At 45.0% G+C, this 20732-nt stretch overlaps 2 protein-coding genes across 7 annotated transcripts in view; one reads left to right on the forward strand and one right to left on the reverse strand.

The window, feature by feature from the left end:
• LOC147040279 (uncharacterized) overlaps positions 1-20732 on the forward strand; it is a 161577-nt gene that overhangs the window by 60303 nt on the left and 80542 nt on the right. For all 6 annotated transcript variants that reach the window (XR_015063127.1, XM_085902280.1, XM_085902281.1 and 3 more), the window contains exon 9: positions 20110-20163. Coding sequence is in view for 5 of the 6 variants with exons in the window: in XM_085902280.1 (XP_085758406.1) it covers positions 20110-20163 (54 nt within the window). In the remaining variant the exon portion in view is untranslated. The remainder of the gene's footprint in view (positions 1-20109; positions 20164-20732) is intronic.
• The window catches only part of tafa5a (TAFA chemokine like family member 5a), a 58543-nt gene continuing 45096 nt past the window's right edge, over positions 7286-20732 (reverse strand). Inside the window, exons 3-4 of the mRNA XM_085902286.1 lie at positions 11309-11436; positions 7286-7423 (exon numbers count right to left, since the gene is read on the reverse strand). Of these exons, the coding sequence (XP_085758412.1) occupies positions 7415-7423; positions 11309-11436 (137 nt within the window). The 3' untranslated portion in view covers positions 7286-7414. The remainder of the gene's footprint in view (positions 7424-11308; positions 11437-20732) is intronic.

Raw genomic sequence — 20732 nt, forward strand, 5'->3', positions numbered from 1 at the left:
TCATGCCAGCACAAGACTGGCGCTTGGTAGTTTTCCCCAGTCGGCTAGCGGCTAGATAAAAGAATCCTTAGAGAGGAGGGGGCTTTGAGCTTTGCTAGGTTGCGTTAAGCCTCAGCAGGCTCTCGCAAGGCTTCTGCTTATCAAAAGCTACATCCTGCGGATTCGGTATCAAGAAAGAAAAAGTTGGCCCCTCAGTACTTGTCATGTAATATTTCTGTTCAACTTTGCAGAAGTTACTTAAGGACTCTTCTATTCTTGCTGATATTTCCTTATTCCCCAGTAACGGAATTATACGATCCCATTTTGGAAAATGCGTCTCATAAGGGGAGAAGATTGATGACACGGTTCATTTAACGCCGAAGGTCTTCGCAAATCTCCGCTTGGATATTTTCAGCTTTGATCTTTGTGATTGGACTATATTTCATGGACCACGAGGCACACCGTATTAATTATGTAACATTGTCGGTACCCGATGTCAAGATGTCAATTAAGAGTTCCTCGCTATAGCCAGGCTTTGAACCGGAGGTTCTTAGGAGGTTCTCAGAGTCCGTCTCCCCGCCGCCCGGCCTCCCTCAAGAGAACCGACGGGCTGTTAGTGCGCTAATCGCTTCAGCCTCACTCCATTATCAAGGTGCCTGGGCTCAGTAAGCGCAAGTCCATCATTTCTCAGACGCTCTTTTGGGGACAGTGTAAATAAATTGGTGAGGGCATCAAGGAAAGGCTGAAGTGGGGAAAAAAAAAAACAGCGGCCCACCCGGGATCGTACTTTATCATTTTAGCCAAAAGGGATTATAGTCCTAAAAGCATTCAAGTAGAAAGCCAGCTCAAGTCAGAGTGATTGAAATGTACACTCCGAGATTGGAAAGAAAATAGTCAAGATGATCATATCTGTTATTTTGACCGACCGATAAACCCTGGGCTATCAAATTAAGATGAAAAACTTTCATTCAATAGAATGAGCAGTTTGTCCAGAAGGCGAAGAGCTGGTTAATTAAGGACGTATTTGAATTTTTCAAATAACCAGATCCTATGATATACGAAAGGACTCATGGCCTTGATGAAATATGACGACTGTTTGTTTTTTTAGCCGTACTGTAAATCACACAGCTTGACACGCCGCCGCCGCTAATAAAAGCCCGTCTCAATGTATAGAAACTCATGTGGTGAGATGCTCACAGCAGGTGTCCCCTGGGAGCAGACGAGCCGCTATGAAGCTTGTTGTTAAGCTAATGAACACACGCGTGCACTTAGCCTCAAACAACCCCTCGCCACGATGTGGCTCCGCCCCGGTTGTTATTCAGGTCGGATATGCGTGATCATTCATATGTTGTTTGACTCTGTGCTTGGTTTTGAGAGTGACCTATGGCCCTTCAAAGACCAGAATGTGGTGCTAGTGTTAGCGAAGGTTCAGGTTCGGCGCTACGCCCAGGCGCCTTGGCTACAGTCGGCGGCCGTAATGGAAGCTGACAGCATGTAAATGAGTTTTTAAAGGAGCTGCTGAAAAGCGCGTCATTTTTTCTCATTCGGCGCTCTCGTGTGTCAGGCCGGTCGCCATCTGTCAACCTCGTCGAGGAGACGGAGAGGGCCTGCGGTTGAATTGGCGTACGTCTCGATTACCGATCGATATGCCGTCAAGCATGTCTTTTTCCTCCGTCTCTACCGTTGTGTCTATGAGAGATCAAATCAAATAGCAAAACATATTTGCGTATCGATTCCACTTCCTGAATTCTTTGCATAACTATGCGTGTATGTTTTAATAGTGTTCGTGAAAACAAAAGAAGAATTTGCTCATTTTAGATATGCTGATACAAACCTCCTTAATGAACCGTTCACCTGTTGAGCCAAAAAATAACACAAATAAAGAATGGACAGGAAAAAACAAATGACTTTGTTGCTGTAACCATGACAGATTATTGTAACTATTTTTTTTGGCAGCTGGGCGGGGGGCATCCATAAGTAAGCAGCTGCCTCGGCCATATTATCTATCGATCCTTTTTTTCAGCACTTCATCAAATTCATACTGTAAAGAAAGACTCCTAGTGTGAAATATGAATTAGGTGCCAAATATGTCAATAATGTTACATCTGTGGGGGGGGGGGGGAAAGGCAAGCAAAAAACAGCAGGATGGCCCATAAAAAAAATCCTAAATTAAATTCTTGCCAAAATAAGACTGATTTAAAGTCGTTCAATTTAATTAACCGGTTTAACCTCCGTGGGGATTCTTTGACATTTTCCATCTTGGTAGTCCAACGTTTGCTGTACGCTGTCAGAAAAACAAAAGCTCAAGGTATAACACGAGCTTCTTAAAAATAGTCATAATCATATTCATTATTTGCATTCAGCTATAATAATGTCGGCTGAAAAAATAGACAGATACCGTATCCGAAAATAACCACATCCTTCAAATGTATACAGTGGAGAAATATATTAAAGCATATGCTATATGAGTTCCTGGTTAATTAAGAGATTATTAATTTTCGTTCAGGAATTAAATAATCACAAGCATTTGTGGTAATCGCATCTCATGAGCAATGACGGTTCATTTCGACAACTTGTTTGGTCGCAATTATGCCGACGCTGGGGCTCAATATTAGAATCAGAACAAAGCCTGTAGGATTCGGTTGCTGTGGCAACTGATTTCTTGTCGTAATTTGTTAACATTCACCGTCGATCGTCTTGGGATCTTGTCCGACGTGCTTGAAATCAAACAGATGACTTCAGTTACCCTGCGGGACTCCGGTCGAAGAGCACACGGATCAAACACCATCTCCATTTTCAAGGGACATTTCATTCAATGTATTTAATTTATTCTTAAAATATTTCATGATTAAAAAAAGTACTGTATGTCAATGACCGCAATATCTCCGCCGCTCCCTCGTTCGATCTCCCCTCTCGTTCCGCTCGCCGACGTCGAGGCCCGATTGTCGCGCGTGTCGGCGTGAGCACGGAAATAAATTAAGAGATCAAAAGCCATCGAGGGGAAACGATTCAGTATTCCACATTGTGTACGATACAATATCATAGCAAATTAGCAATCTTCAATGGCTTCCACTGACTACTATACACTTAAAATGTAAGTCGGCGGCAGGGTCAGTCCTCGGGATTTCTTTTTTGCTGGACAGTGACTTGGAAATGAAGATGAAAATAAAGCAGCTAGTGAGGTGTGAACCGAAAAACCCAAGACTACGAGCGCCGGCGGTAATGAGAACAACAGCATTTTGCGCACATCCTAATTGTCATTGTGACCACAAGTCCAATAAGCTTCTCTACAAAGGTACAACATATAAAAACTGTTAAATATATAACTTTTAGGGACTTTCAAAATACATTTAATGACATTTCTTCACGCCGTCTTTTCATTTGCGTTTTTTTGATGCGCCTTCTTGCGTTCCGACCGTCGCATTTTTTGTATTTATTTTTATTTTTTATTTTTTGTTCTCAATACACAGTTATACGTTATGTAGTACCTATATCTCCAGTTCCAAAGTACAGTGTTGGGCTCGGTCCGAGGAAAGAAAACAGTCAGGAAATGGTCAAAAGTACTCCTTTGATCCGTGTGTGTGTTTGTGTGCCAGTCCACGAGGTGTCCACGGATTGCTTGGTGGGCACGCAAGCAGCGAGGGTCTACTGCGTCAGTCCTGGCGCATTTGTTTCTTTTGCTCTTTGGTCTATAAAAATATGGGAGGTCTGCTCCAGCAGAAGGCCTATTCACAGCAGCGAGCGCTCACTTCTCTAAATGATCCTTGCGCCCTGCTGATGTTCTAGAAAGGTGAAGAAATGCGGGGAATTCTCGTCTTCAGTCAAAGCAATTCTGAGGACTTCCGATAGGGCGCAAGTCACCCGTGACATTTGGCAGGGGTCCCACCCTCCACGGCGAAGGGCGAAAGCTGCTAATTGGACGGAGCAGGCAGAAGTGGAGAGCAGACGACCTTGTTGACCCAACGACACCCGCCGGGTGGGAGAAGTCAGAAAGCCCGTGGAGTCGCTCGCAGGGAACAGTGTTTTATTGCGAGTCATTTACCCAATGTCCTCGAGGGGACAGGGGGGTGTTCCTGCAAACACTCCCGTTCTGGTGCTCTGATGATGTTACGAGACCTGTCACGAAGGACGAAGAACAGAGCAGACGAGATTTTGTTAGCACAGTCAGGAGTCGATTAAAGTGTTTTGACTTTTCAGCAAAATCTTGAGATAAACCTTGCTATATCATGCAAAAGCAAAGTATAGTCGGAGCTTTAATAGCAAAGCACAGTCAGCCCTGTTATGAGTTTTTAATGACACCCCCCCCCCGGCTAATGACACTGGAGACGTTTTATTTTGTTGGACCTGACTGCAGCGTTCAATGCGGTGGACCACATTATCGTGTTGACCTGTTCGCAGCACCAGGTTGAGCATTGGAAATGCTTTAGATATTATTTGGCAGCGGTTGCTCTGAATTCCACAGCCTCACTGTCGTATGGTGTTCCACAGGGTTCAATTTTGGAGCCCCTGCTGTTTCCTATTTTATGGTATTATATTTTAGTCCGATCTATTGTATATCTTGCTTTCTCCTTAGGGGTATTTTTGTCCTGCTTGGAGCACAACCAGACTTTGAAAAGAAAACAGACGTTAAGGTGTTAAATCTCATTTCGGATTAGCTCCCTTGGCCAACAAAACAACATCATTTTTATTGCACTAGATGACATTTGTGTGCGTCTTTGTAGTTCTGCCATGACCGACTAAAAACAACTAATTACTGTCCGACTTGCAAATAGGAATTTCTCAGTTGAAGGTTATTTCCATTACAACTCGCATTCATTCTCCACCTAGTGTACAAGAACAAAGTGACTCTCGCGGAGAAACAATTAATCTTAGGGCAAAAAGACAAATCTGGAAGCGTCCGCAAACCATCTGGCCGCTCGCAGTCGCCACACAGCCAAAATAATAGTGTCGCCGTTCAAGATCTTGGCAATGTCACTGAGGCTTGAATGTAATAATAATGAACTTGAATGGAACAGGCCATGCGAGAATCAAGGTGTTGGATGCAGACCAGGCACAGAATAATAATACGCTGAAAGAATTTCTTGTCATGACGTTTTGGGAAGAATTTTAACGATTAACACAGCTAATTATTAATGGGGCAATTGTCAACATTATTTTGCTTTGTCGCTATCTCCCACGAGATAACTGCAGCCGATCCTGGCGGTCCTACTGGGAAATCCTACAACTGCAGTCAAGGAAATGGAATGCAAATGGCTAGCGATGAAATGGTCTTGTTTTTTTTGTAAACTACCACATAGTTAGACGAAGCGGTCGACCATGGTAATTTTCTCATATTCCCACAATGCTCCCCTTTTTGCTCTTACTCGCGCCACATACACAAACCGGCATCGGCATTGTGGAAAACAGCCTCCCATAAATCTCCCCTACACACAAATCTCATCTCGGGGAAATGCGAGTCCCCTATTAAAAGAGGAACCAGCGTCAGATGAATATCAGATGAATTTGCCCTATGAATAAAATTCCCCGGCCCTAGGTGATAATTACCTCGGGTTTATCAGCAAACTGCCATATTACTCTATTTTATATCTTACGAGGGCCAACGACCAGATGCCATTCTCGGGCATGCACGAACGATGAGAGAGAGATGAAGTCCCGCCCGTAAACCGACTGACAAACTTTAAGGCATCACCAAGAGTGCCGGCTGCAACGGAACGTAAATAATCCATGCGTGTTTATGTCTAATTTGTGCACACTGGCTTGAGGGCATTCCACTCGATACATGTCGATATTCATCCAAGGAAGAGGAAAACATTGGATTCCGTGCACATCAAATTTGTAGGGTACATCTTCCTGTTTAGAGGCGCAGTCGAGTGTAGCAAAGTATACATTCTGCTCTCCATAGCGCATATTGTGCACTGGAGTGAAGGTGAACGCAGGCACATCTGTTGGCGCTAAAGACAACTCGATTTATAATACATAGTATGTAGTCACTCTCCAGCTGGGATGGAAAGCAAATTCGCGTCAACATATGGCCGAGACTTGACATTTCCTCTGCGTGTGTACTCTGGCCGACTCCCTCGGAAATGTCAGCGCACACCGACCCGCGCTAAACGTGTTAAGGGTCTTATGAAAGGAAATGCGTCACACTGACAGAAGTCAATGCATTTAAAATATATATATATAAAAAAAATTAAAAAAATAAATTAATATAGAATTAATAATAAAAAATAAGAAATAAAAATAAACCTATATCACTAATTGCTCATTTGTCATTGTAACGGTGGCGTTCTTGTTGCATCTCCCTCCCCCGTAGAAGACGGCCCGATGAATATTCATGAGCCGGTTAGCAATAAGCCACAGGTTAATGAGCGGTGGGAAATGACTCATTACACGCCCGAAGCAGCAAAAATGTTCACACGCGTGTGCACGCAAAACGCACGGGCCACCAGACGCTCAACCCACGTGCTGCTATCTGCAGAGTTATGTCACCATCAAACCTTTTTTTTTGGTATTCCTCGGAACATCAAACAGATGTCTGTACGATATGATTAGAAAGCTCGCTCTCGAAATATGACCTCTGGGAGCAATATCCGATACAAAGTGTCCGATACTTTATGGGGCCTATCGTTCTAATTGCATTTCAGTCTTCCTTAACTGGTGCTAAACAGATCTGCTCTATGATGGGCTGTGCAAGTATCTGAGCATGGATTCCTTCAATGTCTATTTTTAGCTGCAAGCCTACCGAGGGCCTCGCTGCCTGGTTGGGAAAGAAACAGCAGGATCAGATTTTCTCTTAAAAGCAAATCATAAAACTGCCAGCAATATTGACTGGTGGAGGACCCTGCTTTTCTGAAGCTCAACACGAACGGGCATTTTTACGACTTTGTCCTAATCTTTTTTATTGCATTGTAAGTTAAAAATGTCCGCGTGGCTACTCCAGCGTCGCGGTAAGGCGCATTAATATCCGCCCTTGTCTGGCGCCTCGTTTTTATTCCGAATAACAGATGCCATCGGAGTCAGGGCTCGCCAGTGCAGGCTTAAGGCGTGCCAAGCAAGAGCGGAAACAAGCTGGAAATGCAGATGGAGCCATCTTGTATCGGAGCGCGTATGGATTTAGCCTAGCTTAACGCGCACGCTGGGAACTGGTGGGCTAATTACAAAACCAGCAACAACAAAAAAACAAAATACAGGTTGTTTCAGTTATGAATCTCCCTCCTGTTGTCAAGATTTTTGGATGGATTACTTTTGGCATTCTTGAGTTCGGTACCTTTCCGCCTCCGCGAGGACCGCGGCGCAGGATAGTTAGCTTCCGGGAAATGGGCGGACTTGTGATAGTGGCGTTAAGGTGGCGGTGGTGAGTGGTGTCTGGCTGCCTGTCAAGGGGGTCGTCAATGCTCTCCTCAGTGCAACAATGTGGAGGGAGAGTCCTGTCGCGTCATAGAGCCTGTAGGGAGAAAAAAACAAAATCACGTTGATAAAATAACAACATGTAACGTAATCAACACTGTTGTTTTTCTTGAGCGGCGTCGCTGTATTATTAGCCCGGCTTATCAAAGTGTCACATTTAAGCGCCTTCAAAAGCGTCGCGAGCCGAGTAGAAAAATAGTTACGGGAGTTATTGCGCTCGCAGAAGGGAGCCAAGGGAGGGAATTAAACAAGTAGCTCAAAAGATTGATTTGCTTTGCATTCACTTGTGCGCTGTGTAATTGTCAGGTGGTAACTCAAACGTAATCTTTTGCTTTTGTCTTCGGCGGCGGGAGAGTCGAGTCACACGAATTTAAGGACTTGATGAGACAAGCGAAAACTTACTGAATAATTGACTCATCTTGACTTTGACTTGTGAAACTCGACGGGAACCACATGACAAAGTCTTCATTGTGATACCTTACTGATATTTTTTTGTCTCCTATTCTGTTTTAAATACTTGACCGCTTATTAAACCTCCAAATTATGAGCGCCCAATTTGATTTCGATTGTATTTCCAGACAGCTCCCGTTTAGTCTCTTTTAGCTTCTCTAATTACTCTCGCATTTTGTGAAACTTCAAAAAAAATTAGGCTACTGTACAATGAACATAATGGTCCATCGGCCTTGTGTTCATTTGCAGCCGTCTGCTCGTCGGAATAAAGACAAGCTGCTTGCGGCTCGAGCCCGAGCCATCAATCACGTCCTACTTTATGAAATCAATTATCTGTTTTTGCCAAAACGAAATGGCTGAAACACGCCATGATTGGCAATTTGAGCTGGAAACATTTGCTCTTCACACTATTTCACTGGCCGGGGGAGACTTGAGCAATCCTCCCCACTTAGTCCATCAATCCTCTCTCCAGAACATGAGGAGACAGCACTTTTTTATTCTCGGTGCATCTCCCTCTTGCCCCTCGCTAACACTCTAATGTCTTCCCCAAGTCCCCCAAATGGAGGGTGAGCTGCGCTGACTCGGCTCCCTCTAAAAGCAAGCTGGGAACAGAACCGGGTCTTTGTCTTGCCATCTCTCTGCATGTCTGGGGCGACCAAGCAGCTGTCTTCTTAGCGGTGATTCTGTTCAATGCGCAACTCGGATGTGCCCGCAATACCCAGAGGGATCAATTACACAAGTTGGTACAAACCCAGAACCTATGCTGAAGGGGGAGCGTGGGGAGATCCCGTCAGGATCGTCTTCAATCGGTTCCACGGAGAGACGAACATGCAGATGATAAATTCGTGCGATTGCGTAAATATCCAAAAAGCAGACAGACAGCCGTTTAAGTCCGCGGTCTTCACGTGAAGGGTCAAATACTCGCCTGGACCAGGTCGAGTCTACCTGTACTTCACTGCGGACGCATAATTATCTTCTGCCCATAGAGGTATTGAGGATCGTCCCTCTCACCTGAGAGGTGAAAATGTCATGATTGCAGTCACGCCGCTGCTTCTCCGTTGCGGAACGTGCCGGCGATTCTGTGCGGCGGAATCGGCAGCACTCCACAATGCTTAGCGGAAGGAAAATTGGGTATTGACTCGACCTGCCACTGCGAGTTCCTACCGTGGGACATTTCCAACAGTGGAAGGATTCATTTATATTTCCATCACTGAAGCGGCCAACTGTGATTCTCCCGTCTTTTCAAGGACAGCTTAGAAATGATTTTCTAACTTTCTGAGTTGACATCCGACAATGAACCTGTACCAACAAAAGACGCGGTCACAACCGTATTGACTCGCCTCATTTCCATAACGTACCGGTGTTGACGATTTAAGTGCTTACTTCGAGGCCACTTAGAGCGACAAAAAACGGCACCTAATGCTCACCAGTACGAAAACAACTTAAGTAAGGTCGAATACTTTTTCTTTTCCGCCGCCACCGCAAGTCCTTCGTTGCTTTTTGTCTCGTCCCAATTGTTTGTCTTATTAGGCTGTCGCAAAAAAATCCGCCGGATCACCTGCGGTGATTTAGCTTTTTTCTCCTCTAATGGCGCAATCACTCTGCCTCCATCTCACTGAGCACCCGGCGTCGCCCCCCCATGCAGCAGAAAGCGAGACAGACAAAAAGAGAGAGAGATAGGGAGGCTTGTGTCGTTTCATCTGCCAGTCTGAAATGGCGGAGGGCACAATGCCGAGCATTCTCCGGGGAGAGCCTCACAAAGGCGAGGACGGAAGATGATGACTCAGATGGCATTTGCCAAAAGAGAGTGCTTTAGAATATAGGAAATAACAATCCGTACTATAAATAAGGCTACATTAAATTCTAGTCCCAAAAAATTCCGACCCGTAACATTGCCTCTGTTTGATATTTGTCCTTTTTGTCAGTCATTGCAGGTGAAAGTAACCTCGTTCAAAGCCTCACTGTCAGGGTCCATAATAAGCGCGCGCGTATCAATCTTCATGTTGTACCACGATCAATATTGTGGTTTTATTGAGAGGCCCGACACAAAGCAGGTTGAGACTAAGATGAATGAAGGGGTGGCGACGGGTGGGAGGGGGCGGAGCCTGACGTGGAAGAAACGAATGCACGGAAGCTATTTAAAATAGACGGAGAATATGTTTGGTCAATCAAGACACGCAAACTGCTTCCTGACATTTATCCAAAATAGCCCTTTATAGGGCTTGGGGGGGGGGGGGGCTGAGTCAGATCGGCTTCGTCATACGACCCCCCTCAGGGTTGAGCCCGCTTGTCCGCATTGATGTTTTCACACAAACACCTGACGGACAGGTCGGACATGCTCAGCCGAGCGTGCACGAGGCGCATTCAGCCTCCGGCAACGTCCAAATACGGGGCCAGTGTGGGCTTAAAGTCGGAAAAGGCCTCGGGGAAAAGGGCATTTGTTCAAATGAAGTAAATGCTTTTGCATGTTATTGTATCAAAGAGTCTGAAAGAAACACGGCGGTGGATGATTCCCGTCTGAAACTTAGCTTTGATGCTCTTTTAATGGGTATTTGGGGAAAAATCAAACATTCGCCCGACTTTCCTCGTCGTCCGTTTCGTCCCCGACACGGAAATTTTGAAAGGAATTTTAAACGGTGACCCATGACTGCTCGCTGCCAACTACTAAAATCCCTGACAGCGAAAGCCGCTTAAATATTCACGGCCAACTGGGGACAGTCGAGTGCGCGCGGCCGTCCGGCCGTTTGACGAGCTGTCGGCGGGCTTAAAGCGGCCAATGAGCCGAGCGGGAAATACCTGTCATCCCCCCCCATGACTGACGTCCTCGAGCGGGATATGAAAAGTACAAGTAGGCCGAAACGTATCTAGCGTTTCCGTACTCGCGTGCGGACTCTGTCAAATATAAAAAATGGACGCAGATATGTGGCCGGATAGCAAACGACTTTGTTGGCGAAACATCGAGCTGCTGTCACCCCGGCCGACGGCGAGCAGGTACATCCGTGTCGCGGTCGGAGCTAAGTCTCAGCGGTGCGGCGTAAACAAGTGAGTCACTTGACGACTAAATTATGATTTAATGATGCCCCGGCGGGCCTCGGCCTTTGCCCGTCCACGTTTGTAGATAAACTAGCCGGCTAGTGTTTCCGTGTGAAAGAAGTGGAAAAAGAACAAGATGTTTTCCCATCGGCATGTGAATTTCACCTTTTCCATATATTGACAAGAAAAGTGCCTCCCACTTTCTTCACACCATTGAGTGCTCGGCATTATCCCGAAAGGTGTCCTGCGTCGTCGCTCACGCGATCATTGTTCAATCACAAACATTTCTGCCACAGCGGGTAATTTCGAAGATGAACCGAGATGAGGATAATCTTAGCATTCAAACCTTAATGATTGTTAGGTGTTTACAAAAAAAAAGGAAATAAGAGGAAGCATTTGAAGAGATTTTATTTGGAAGATGGGGGCGGCCTGAGCTTACCGTAGTTGTCTTGACTCGGCCTCCTGGCTGCGTACAAGTCCAGCCGGATTTATTGACTAACAGGTCGCAGCCCTCGTCGTCCAAACACGGCACCATCTCGCACCACTGCTTTTTCCGAACAATGGCGGCTGTGGAGAAAATAGAGAGAACGATTAAAGTGGCGGTGGTGGTGGGGGTGAGCGAGACAGCCTAAGATTAGCATAGAGAGAAAAGCGGAGGGATGCGTAAGGGTTGAACATGATGGAAAAACGATGGCAAGGGCGAGATAGAGGATGGGAAATACTCAAAAATAAACATACCACTGTAAATGTCGGCGGGGGGGGTGCGACGATTGGACGAGATGAAGAGCAATGAAGCGCGCACACAATTGAAAGATATGAAATGAGGGGCTGACAGTGAGAGATGAGGCCAAGATGGCCGCAATCAGACAGATGGAGAGCTCAATGCATTCAGTAGAAAGACAACAAATAACACCAAATTGCGCAATTTATGCGTCATTATGCCATTCCTGTAATTCGGCTGCACATGGTGGAAATTATAACCTGCTCCAAATTGGGTGTGATTTTGTGCAAGAAAAATTGTATGGTAGTCTATGGTAGATGAAATGAGAAATATAGGACTTTTTATTTTTATTTTGGGAGCACATAATATGAATTAAAGAAATTCTTCCAAAGTTCAAAATGTCGCCGTACAAACGACACCTCAAAAAAAAAAAAAAAAAAAGCACATCAGCCTTTTTGAAACATTTTTTTCAAAACATTCAAAAAAACCTGAGAGCACTTTGAAGTTAAATAGACATTGACAAACGTCTTTTCTTAGCGGTGCACAAAAGCACCGCCGCGTCTAATGGCAAATTTGAGCGGAGAAAAGGATGAATTGAAAGTGAAATTGGACGTCATGAACGAAGATCCGCATTTACACCCCCCCCTGCAGAGATGGCAAAGAAAGTCGAGCAATAGCCGCACATCCGAAATTAAGCCAGAGTAGCCTTAATTGCTCCTGTTGGCAACTTTAAAGGTGCTGGGAAAAAAACAAAGTGTGATGAGTGATTCACTCTGGCACACTGACACGGAAGAGCAGTTTGAATCATTTGAAAAAAAAAAAAGCGATCGATCCATTCAGCGCCGCGGGGGGCAACCGACACCGATGTCGTGCTGGGCGCTTATGTGTTCTCACTCAGTTTTTTTTCTTTTTCTTCTTCTCCCCACCAGGCCGTTGCCATAGCTACGCACCCGTGTCATGACAAAATAGATAAGTGATTCGAGAAAGTGAATATTGAACTGAAATGCTGTGAAATATTTCGATTTGGAAATATGTACTTTTCGTGGCTAGCGGTGAACAGTTGAAATATGCACCGTAGTCGTTTACAATAGCACAGAGTCGGTGTTAGCAATTTCGCAATTTGCTCCGCGGTGCCTAAAAGAAGGTTTCATCAGCGTCGAGGACATTATTAAAGCCTCCGTCGGGGCGTTTATCTCCCCGCCAAATGGTCGCTCACACTCGTGTCAACAGCCAGCATCTTGGCCTAATAAATTCCGTCTCATCCCATGCCAAGGCGGTGAATGATGGGCCTTGCGCAAAGGGGAGGAAGGGGGGGGGGAGAGCGGCAGACAGATCTGATCTCGCGTGATGAATGCGGCCGGTGCGCCACTCCAAGATGAAGCGTTTTGATAATTAGAAAGGAGACAGATTGGTTGTGACCCAAGCAGGTGAGCAACATCTTTGTTTGGAATCGTATGGGACGCCGCCTTGATTCGCGATAAAGCTGTTTTGAGTTACCACCGTTGTCATAAAATATATTACACTTGTATCTCAAGGTGTCACTGAGAGACAGGACAGGCTAGGCTAGGCCAGGACAGGACATGTGCGATGATGCATTCCTGAGGGAATCGCACTTTTCTACCAAGTCCATTTAAATAATGCGCCATTTCCGCAACACCTTTCTATGCATGGGGAAAAAATAAATAAAAATCACACCGTCGAAATGACTACAAGGCAATATTTGCATGTATACGTTTATTGAAGCCATGATTGCTTCAAGGTTGCAGTTTCTGCCACTCGTATTGGTTAGCGCAGAGCAGCAGCATCAAATCAACATTATTCATCATTCCCCTCCTGCGATGAGCTGCTTGTAAATTGGAGCTGGCGCATACAAATAAGCATCCTTGTGTGTGTATGTGTGTTTTCTTCTCCTCACTCATCATCAATTCACTCCCGCACACCTCCTCCTCCTCTTCCTTCTCCTCACTAATGCGCCGCCATGTTGCTCAAACTCAGACGAGTCAAATAACCTTTTCAGCCAATTCACTGTGTCTTCATTTTACCTGAAGTACGATGAATCTGCCAGGGTTTTTTTTTTTCTTTTTTCTCCCCGAGCTCCTCGTCCTACTGTAAGAGTAAAATGTCCCAGCGGTACATGCAAGCAAGCAAGCAAGCTGAGGCACACAAAAGAGACTGCTCCCTCCCATCATTCTCCTTTTATTGGTTGAAAATTGGCAATTTATTCCTACTCGGCTCTGCTTGAGCAAGTGATAAACATCAACAAACCATATGGAGAATCCGGAATATTTTGCATGGACTCTTCTGACTGGGCAGGCAGCACCGATGCTAATCGACTTCTTCAGTCTTCCCGAACTTCACTCACTTTTTTTGATTCCATTCCTCCAAAGTTTTCTGTCACACAATCAACTTTTTACTGGCATTGCTCGTTCAAGTCAAATATTAGCCCGAGCCAAACTAAACGGAAAAAATATGTCGTAAATAGATCATTTTCAGCCCGATCGAGTGAAATCAGATAATTCCCCGTGGCGCAGATTTGTGCTGTAGCGGTACTTTATCATACCGTCCAAGAAGTTTTTTTTTTTCCCCCGCCTGGCAAGGACAAGGCAAAGTCGTCGGCAACACTCGCCAAGTCTTTCCTCACGCTTCCTTCTTCGCAGTCAACAAGGGAGGCGCTAACATCATTTCACGCCAAAGACCAATAAAGAGCGTGAGAGAACGAGAAGTCTCGGTACGCACGGTTCGATCTTCGGCTTATTATTTAGCAATTTTTTTTTGTGCGACGCCATTGTGGTTTGGTAACCGGCGCTTTGTGTGGCGTGACATTGCTTCAGGCAGGTGTTTATTTTACCGCTCGTGCGTATGTGCGCGGTGACCATCAGGTAGCGGCGATATCGTTCCGTTGCAGATGCGCGCTGACATTTCCACGACAACACTAAACCCCCCCTGATTTGTTGACGGGCGCATTTTGCGCACACGTGAAGCGGAGGCCCGGCGGCTCGGTGAGCCAGAGGAGGAAATGTCAGCGTGAACAAGCACATGTGGGAAATGAGATCATTTAACACCAGCGTCTGCAGAGACGGCGCCGCATCAGCAACGAGCGTTGCACTCTTGACATGGCGCTTTCGCATCTACGGCCACGTCGACCTCGTTGGACATGTCGCTACATATTCCACCATGGAAATTATAATGGAAATAAAAGTGCGTTATTGTAAGTAAAACGATCAATAAGATAAACTAGAATTTGCAATTTCTGGAGAAATTGCGTGTGAAGGCGAAGACACTTCACACTATTGTTATTACGGGCTTCGAACTCACGACGTTGAGGGTGAAGTCTGAAAAATAACGGCCAAGTGAGATTCGAACCCACTAGGGAAAATGGCTCGTGTTGAATGTGCCATTCTCTACTTACTGAGCTAAACAGTGACTTACTGTTGATGCGGTGGAATGATGCTAAATGATGAGAAATAAAATGATTAAATGAGAAATAAAAATGGTAAATTAATTATGATGATGATGTTGAATAAAATAAATGTTTAAAATGATGTGTTAAAATTAAATGAATAAATGAATGAATAAAAAATAACGGCCAAGTGAGATTCGAACCCACTCGGGAAAATGGCTTGTGTTGAATGTGCCATTAAGAATGAATGGGGATTTTAAGGAACTAATTTGTTAATTACGCAAAAACGGTAAATGTTATGAACAAAAGAAATGGTAGCAAACATGCCGTGGATTTTTGGAACGTGTGAAAGTTGGAATGGGGTGAATCGGTTAAAGCATGTGGGAGTAGTTAGGTGTCAAAAAAGTGGGAGGAATAAAGTAGGATAATAAGAAGAAAAAGAAGAAAAAGAAAGTAGAATAACAATAGTGTGAAGGCCTTCGCCTTCACACTAATAATAATAAGAAGAAAAAGAAAGTAGAATAACAATAGTGTGAAGGCCTTCGCCACTAATAATAAAGTAGAATATCAATATGTTAAGTAAAATGAAATAAAAATACATACGATAAATAACAAAATAAAACAAAATAAAATGAGATAAAATTGAGACTCAATCTGTTTGGCGTCAAACACATCGTGCGACGACAATCCCGTGATGCGTGCGACGCTAATGAAGGCGACTCATTTGAAGATGATGGCGAATGACACGCTGACATACTTAAGTTTGAACGAAAACATCATTCTCCGTCCCCCGCAGGCCGCCACACAAAAGTAACGTCATTAGTTTGCCTGGCGATTCGCCGATGATGGACGTACTCACGGAGGATTTTGCTCGCACGTGTCTCTGCCTTTCGAGAGTTTGCCTCCCTAATATTGTCCGCTTAGCCTTCTCCACCTCTACATCCAAACTAATCCGCCTTAAATTATGCATAACCTTTACTTGGCTGAGGCCCGTCCACCGATAAATCTGTTTATTCCCTTTTTCCCCACCCTTATAAATTGTGCTAAACAAATTCCAATTAAGTGAAACTGCAATACGGCGTGAATAGTAATTTGCCGGCGAACCGTCCCCGAAGACGATAAGACCACAATCATCTGTGTTTATATCCAAGGCAGCTTATGGCAGTTTTTACTGAAAATATCTTTAGTGCTTGTTATCGGGTCAGCACTCCGCACCGTACCTGTTCCTGTACTCCATTACTACGATTGATTTCTTTCTTTGACTTTTCACATGACATTTCTAAAGGAATTGCACTTGTCTCCTATCAGCAATGAATGATAGCAGAGGGCAGAACCCAATCAACCCAATCCGGACCCGGACAAGTCAGTCCCATAACCTCCCGTGACCGATAACCAAACCAGAGTTATGGAAGGCGAGTTATATATTTAGAGTAATGACGGGCCGAGCACCTTTCCTCGTCCGAACCGTGACCTCCTCTCTGTTCATTTGCCTCCATCGTGTTTTCTCGTAGCAGGAAGCCATCTATTTCGCACTCCTCCGCAACTCCTCCGCGCTCTTTGCCAGAAAAACTGCAGCGTAACCCATCAAGATCTGCCTGCGTGATAGATTTTTATGGTCTTTAAAAAAAAAAAAAAAAAAAAAAAAAAAAACACACAAAAACTCGATGCCAAAACTTTTCCACTTATGCTTTTGATGCATTGGACAGAACTAAAATTGCTCGGTGCCTGTTTCGGTCGGCGGGGGAACGAGGTAGAATCGACTATATCATCCCAACAAGTCGATGTAATACGAATATCCCGTCATTGGTAGCCGTCTGAACCTAGCATCGTCTCCCTCGTATATTCCCGCGTCTTGTGGACCGCACTTTTGTGGTGTAGCCGACTTGCGGAGGCTGACATTTCAGAGGATCAGCGTAGATCAATAGCAAAGGTCAGGAAAACAAGAACCCCACGTTGGTCGCCACGCACGGTACGGAAGCTTCGCCCACGGTTCTCCGTCGTGGCTGTCTAAGCGGGTTTTTAAGTTTTAGTTGGCGAGGTTGAGGTAAACACATGTTGTCAGTTGGCAAGGCAGCTATTCTGAGGTCCATCATGTGGACTGAAGGGGAGGGGGTGGGGGGCAATCTGAACCCTGGATTGTAAACAACAAAATCGATAGCTCATTTGTCATTAACGTTGGAAGGAAGCAGCTTTTGGGAGAGATGCACTTTTCCCAATCCAAATGAACCAATCATTCTTTGTTCTCCCTCGGGTGGTGAGGAAGTCTCCAGTTTTCCATTCCTTGCCAGCATTTTTAATCAACCTCGCTTGGCTCACCTCTCACAATTATTATTATTATTATTTTTTTTTTAAATTACCTCCCTATAGCAAAATATAAGCGGTTACATTTCCTAATTTAACATGTTTGATATTTTTACCAGCTTCGACAAAGTGCTGGTGGGTTTTTCCGAGCGCTTTTTCTTGTTCTTTCCGGCTTTTTCATTGACACATCTGTAGTGAAAGGAAGGAGTGGGTGTCGAGTGGGAGGGGGAGAGCGCTTTCTGCCGTTCTGCACTGATGCTGTTTTGTAGTTAAGTGGAAGAAGGGCCCGAATGTTTCTGCCACATGGCCGCTGATGCTGAACGGCACTGGCAGGTGGATTATACCTCGTGCCGCTCTGTCCCCGGACAAATTTACAGGTAGCCCCCAAACACGGCACACGGGAGAGCTGGCCTATCTTCCCGTTCCATTTTTTTGTTGTTGTTAATGCACACCAACTGCTGGTCAGAGCCAAAAATCTGATAATCATCCATGTTTTTGTAATGCGTACAGACGCCATTGAAAAGGTAAAGTGGGGGTACAAGTAGAGTTGATCTTTTTTTTTTTTTTTTTTTCCCAGTGTAGATGAATGGCAGATAAGCGGCCACTCAGAGGGAATCAGCCAAACTCGAGCGTTTTTGAGTGGGCAAGTGCTATTTTAGGGCACACAAAAGCAAAGCCGTGAGGGACCAAGGGCCATTAGTAAAAGGAAGAGACTTTCAGGCTAGAGATAAATATGCCGCTTTAAAAACATGCACCTCTTAAAAATAGCAACGTCTGACTAGAAAATGCGGATAGAGCGGCATTATAACATAAGTAATGGAAATCCCAAATTATTACGTCCGTCTTTTTTTCGGCAAACCGGATTATCAGGCGTCGTCTCAACGGACGGGTCTTCTTATTGGAAATTTCCATCATCGGATTAGGAGGCGCATTGCTGCACATTAAGGGAAACAAAAAAGTACAGCAGATGAGTCAAACTTTTATCCACCTTCAATCCAAATATTTGTCCATCTTTTTTTTTTTTTTATTGTGCCTGATTTGCTTGTACTTATTGCCTATTGTGCAACTCAGTAGCTCACCTTCCCTTGCTTTTATCCACACACACGGAATAAAGTCTCCTTCCTCCCTCGCTATAAGTCAGGCCTCTGGTGGCCTGCTCCCCGCGGGCTCGGTGTAACCGCCCGTATTGACTTTGTCCTGTCTCGGGAGATGGCGGCGTCTCCCGCGGGACCGGCGCTCTCCATGCGCGTATCACAAAAACGAGTCCTCACTCTACCTTCACACACTTAGGACATTTTTGTAAAACCAATGTGCATTGTGTTTATTTGCCGCAATTCTCCCGAGGACCTTCACGTTCACTTCTGCACGAATTATTTTGATTTCCAAACACTTGTCAAGTCCCCGGGGAACAACGCAAACAGACAATCCCGACGAGAAAATGGAGAGAGTAGAAAACTGTCCGACACGTTTCAGCCACCTTTGCCCCTTTTCAAAGTGCCCGCGCCTTTGTGTTGTTCCTTGCCTGACAAAACCTCTGGCCTCACTTTAGCCTGCCAGAGATTTGCAGGAATCCACACACAACCTGACGTGAACCTTCACCCCCGCACGTCTTAACATCTATCAGTCGTGATGTTCCTTGGGCGCCCTCGCATCATTCCGCCGACTCCCGTTCCAACAAAACGATTCGCGGATGGAATCGTTCGGTGTTGCCTCCAACCCGCGCACCAAATTTCAAACGCCCGTGCCGTCATGACATGTTGACACCGGCGTCTCCGGTAAATAGCCCGGCTCACCTCTGTGAGTGTATTATTAATAGAGAAGGACACAAAGTTAATCTGATGAAGTGAGATGGAGAGGCAAGAGAGGGAGAGAGGGGGGGCGGGCGAGCGAGCCGACTGCATTAGAGCACGTGTGATTTATTCGCCCCTCTAGGTGAAGGAGACCCCATTTGTATTCATTTGCCTTTTATTTTTATCCCGGATTCATCTGGCCTTCACGTGCCTGTCGCCACCACGCTAATATTATTTTGGCCATGTGCGGCTCCATAACAGGCTCTTATAAAAATTGCCCCAGTGCGGCAGCAGGATGCACGGGAGGAGGGAGGGGTACTGGGTTTATTTTATATCATTCATCTGATTTGATTCAGTTTATTTTTTATGGGAAGATTAAAAGTCTCCCAGGGACAAGACGGTGAGAAAGGTGGGGATAATGATGTCTGTCCTATAGAAACGGCGAGACGGGGGCATGCAAACACAAACGCTCAGGCACATTTTTTTTTTTTTTTTTTTTTTTTACAAGCCTGCCACACACACAACAGACGGCCTGGCTTTTTTTTTTTTTTTTCCTTTTAAGGCTGTCAAGGTGAGCCAGTGGTGCTCCAAGCCAAGGGCAAAGACAACAGTGACCACCAAGCTCCTTTTTGCAGAGCAATTAGATGGAAGTGGAGGCTGATCGCAGTTGTGTCAAATAGAGGAAGACGGAAACAAATAAAATAGTAATAAATAAAATAGATAAATAATTCTTAAATTAATTTTTGCTGCACTCTTGATGCAAAACTATGCAAAAAGATAAAGGAAATAATACTAATAATGAATAGGTAAATAAATAAATGAGTAAATATTCTTAGATTCATTTTTGCTGCACTCTTGATGCTAAGCGACGCAAAAGAAACGAGAGGGCGATTAATCTCCAGCAAGAGAGCAAAAGCACATATTTCCCTCGATGGCAAATGATTCTTTTTGAACATGTGATGATTTTCTCTCAACAGGATGTGAGCATGTTTTTTAATGACCCCTCTTTCTCTGTCTCTCTCTCTCAGGGTTCTGTTCGCCATCCGTCCACCCGAGTGCACCCAGCTGCGCAGCAATTACAGGTGGGTTCGCAGACGTGCACAATAACCAGACGCATGCATTATTGAACCAAGCCGCTCCGACACGGAATTGCTAAGCCGACCAATAAAGGCAAATTACCAAAGACAAAAACAGAAAAAAAAACTCGGCGCGCCCCGATGACAAAACGCCATTGCGGTAATGAACAGCATCATTTCTTAAAATGGGAAGGGAAGCGGAAAGTTGCGTCCATCAACTTGCGGGTAAAAGCAAAGAGGGAAGAGACGGAACACAACATTGACTACCTAATTATGCATTTTATCATTTCAGTCACAATAGAGTGCCTCCTTTTTTTTTTTTTTTGCCCCTGCACAGCAGTGCGGCTGTTGCTCTGCTGCTTCTTTAATAACAGAGATAAAGAAAAATCACTGGCACGCTTTATTTAGCTTCAAGCGCATTACTTCCCGTCTACGGCGCACGTGTGTAACAACCACGCTAGCCTGAAAATTAGCCGACGTGCGCCTAATGGTACGTCACGAGGCAATGGGCCGCAACCTTTGTACGAAACAACGCGGTCATTGCGGGAAATTGTCTAATTGGCCTGAAAATTATT

The sequence above is a fragment of the Syngnathus leptorhynchus genome, chromosome 21 (assembly GCF_054491065.1).
Source record: "Syngnathus leptorhynchus isolate UIUO chromosome 21, UIUO_Slep, whole genome shotgun sequence".
NCBI lineage: Eukaryota > Metazoa > Chordata > Actinopteri > Syngnathiformes > Syngnathidae > Syngnathus > Syngnathus leptorhynchus.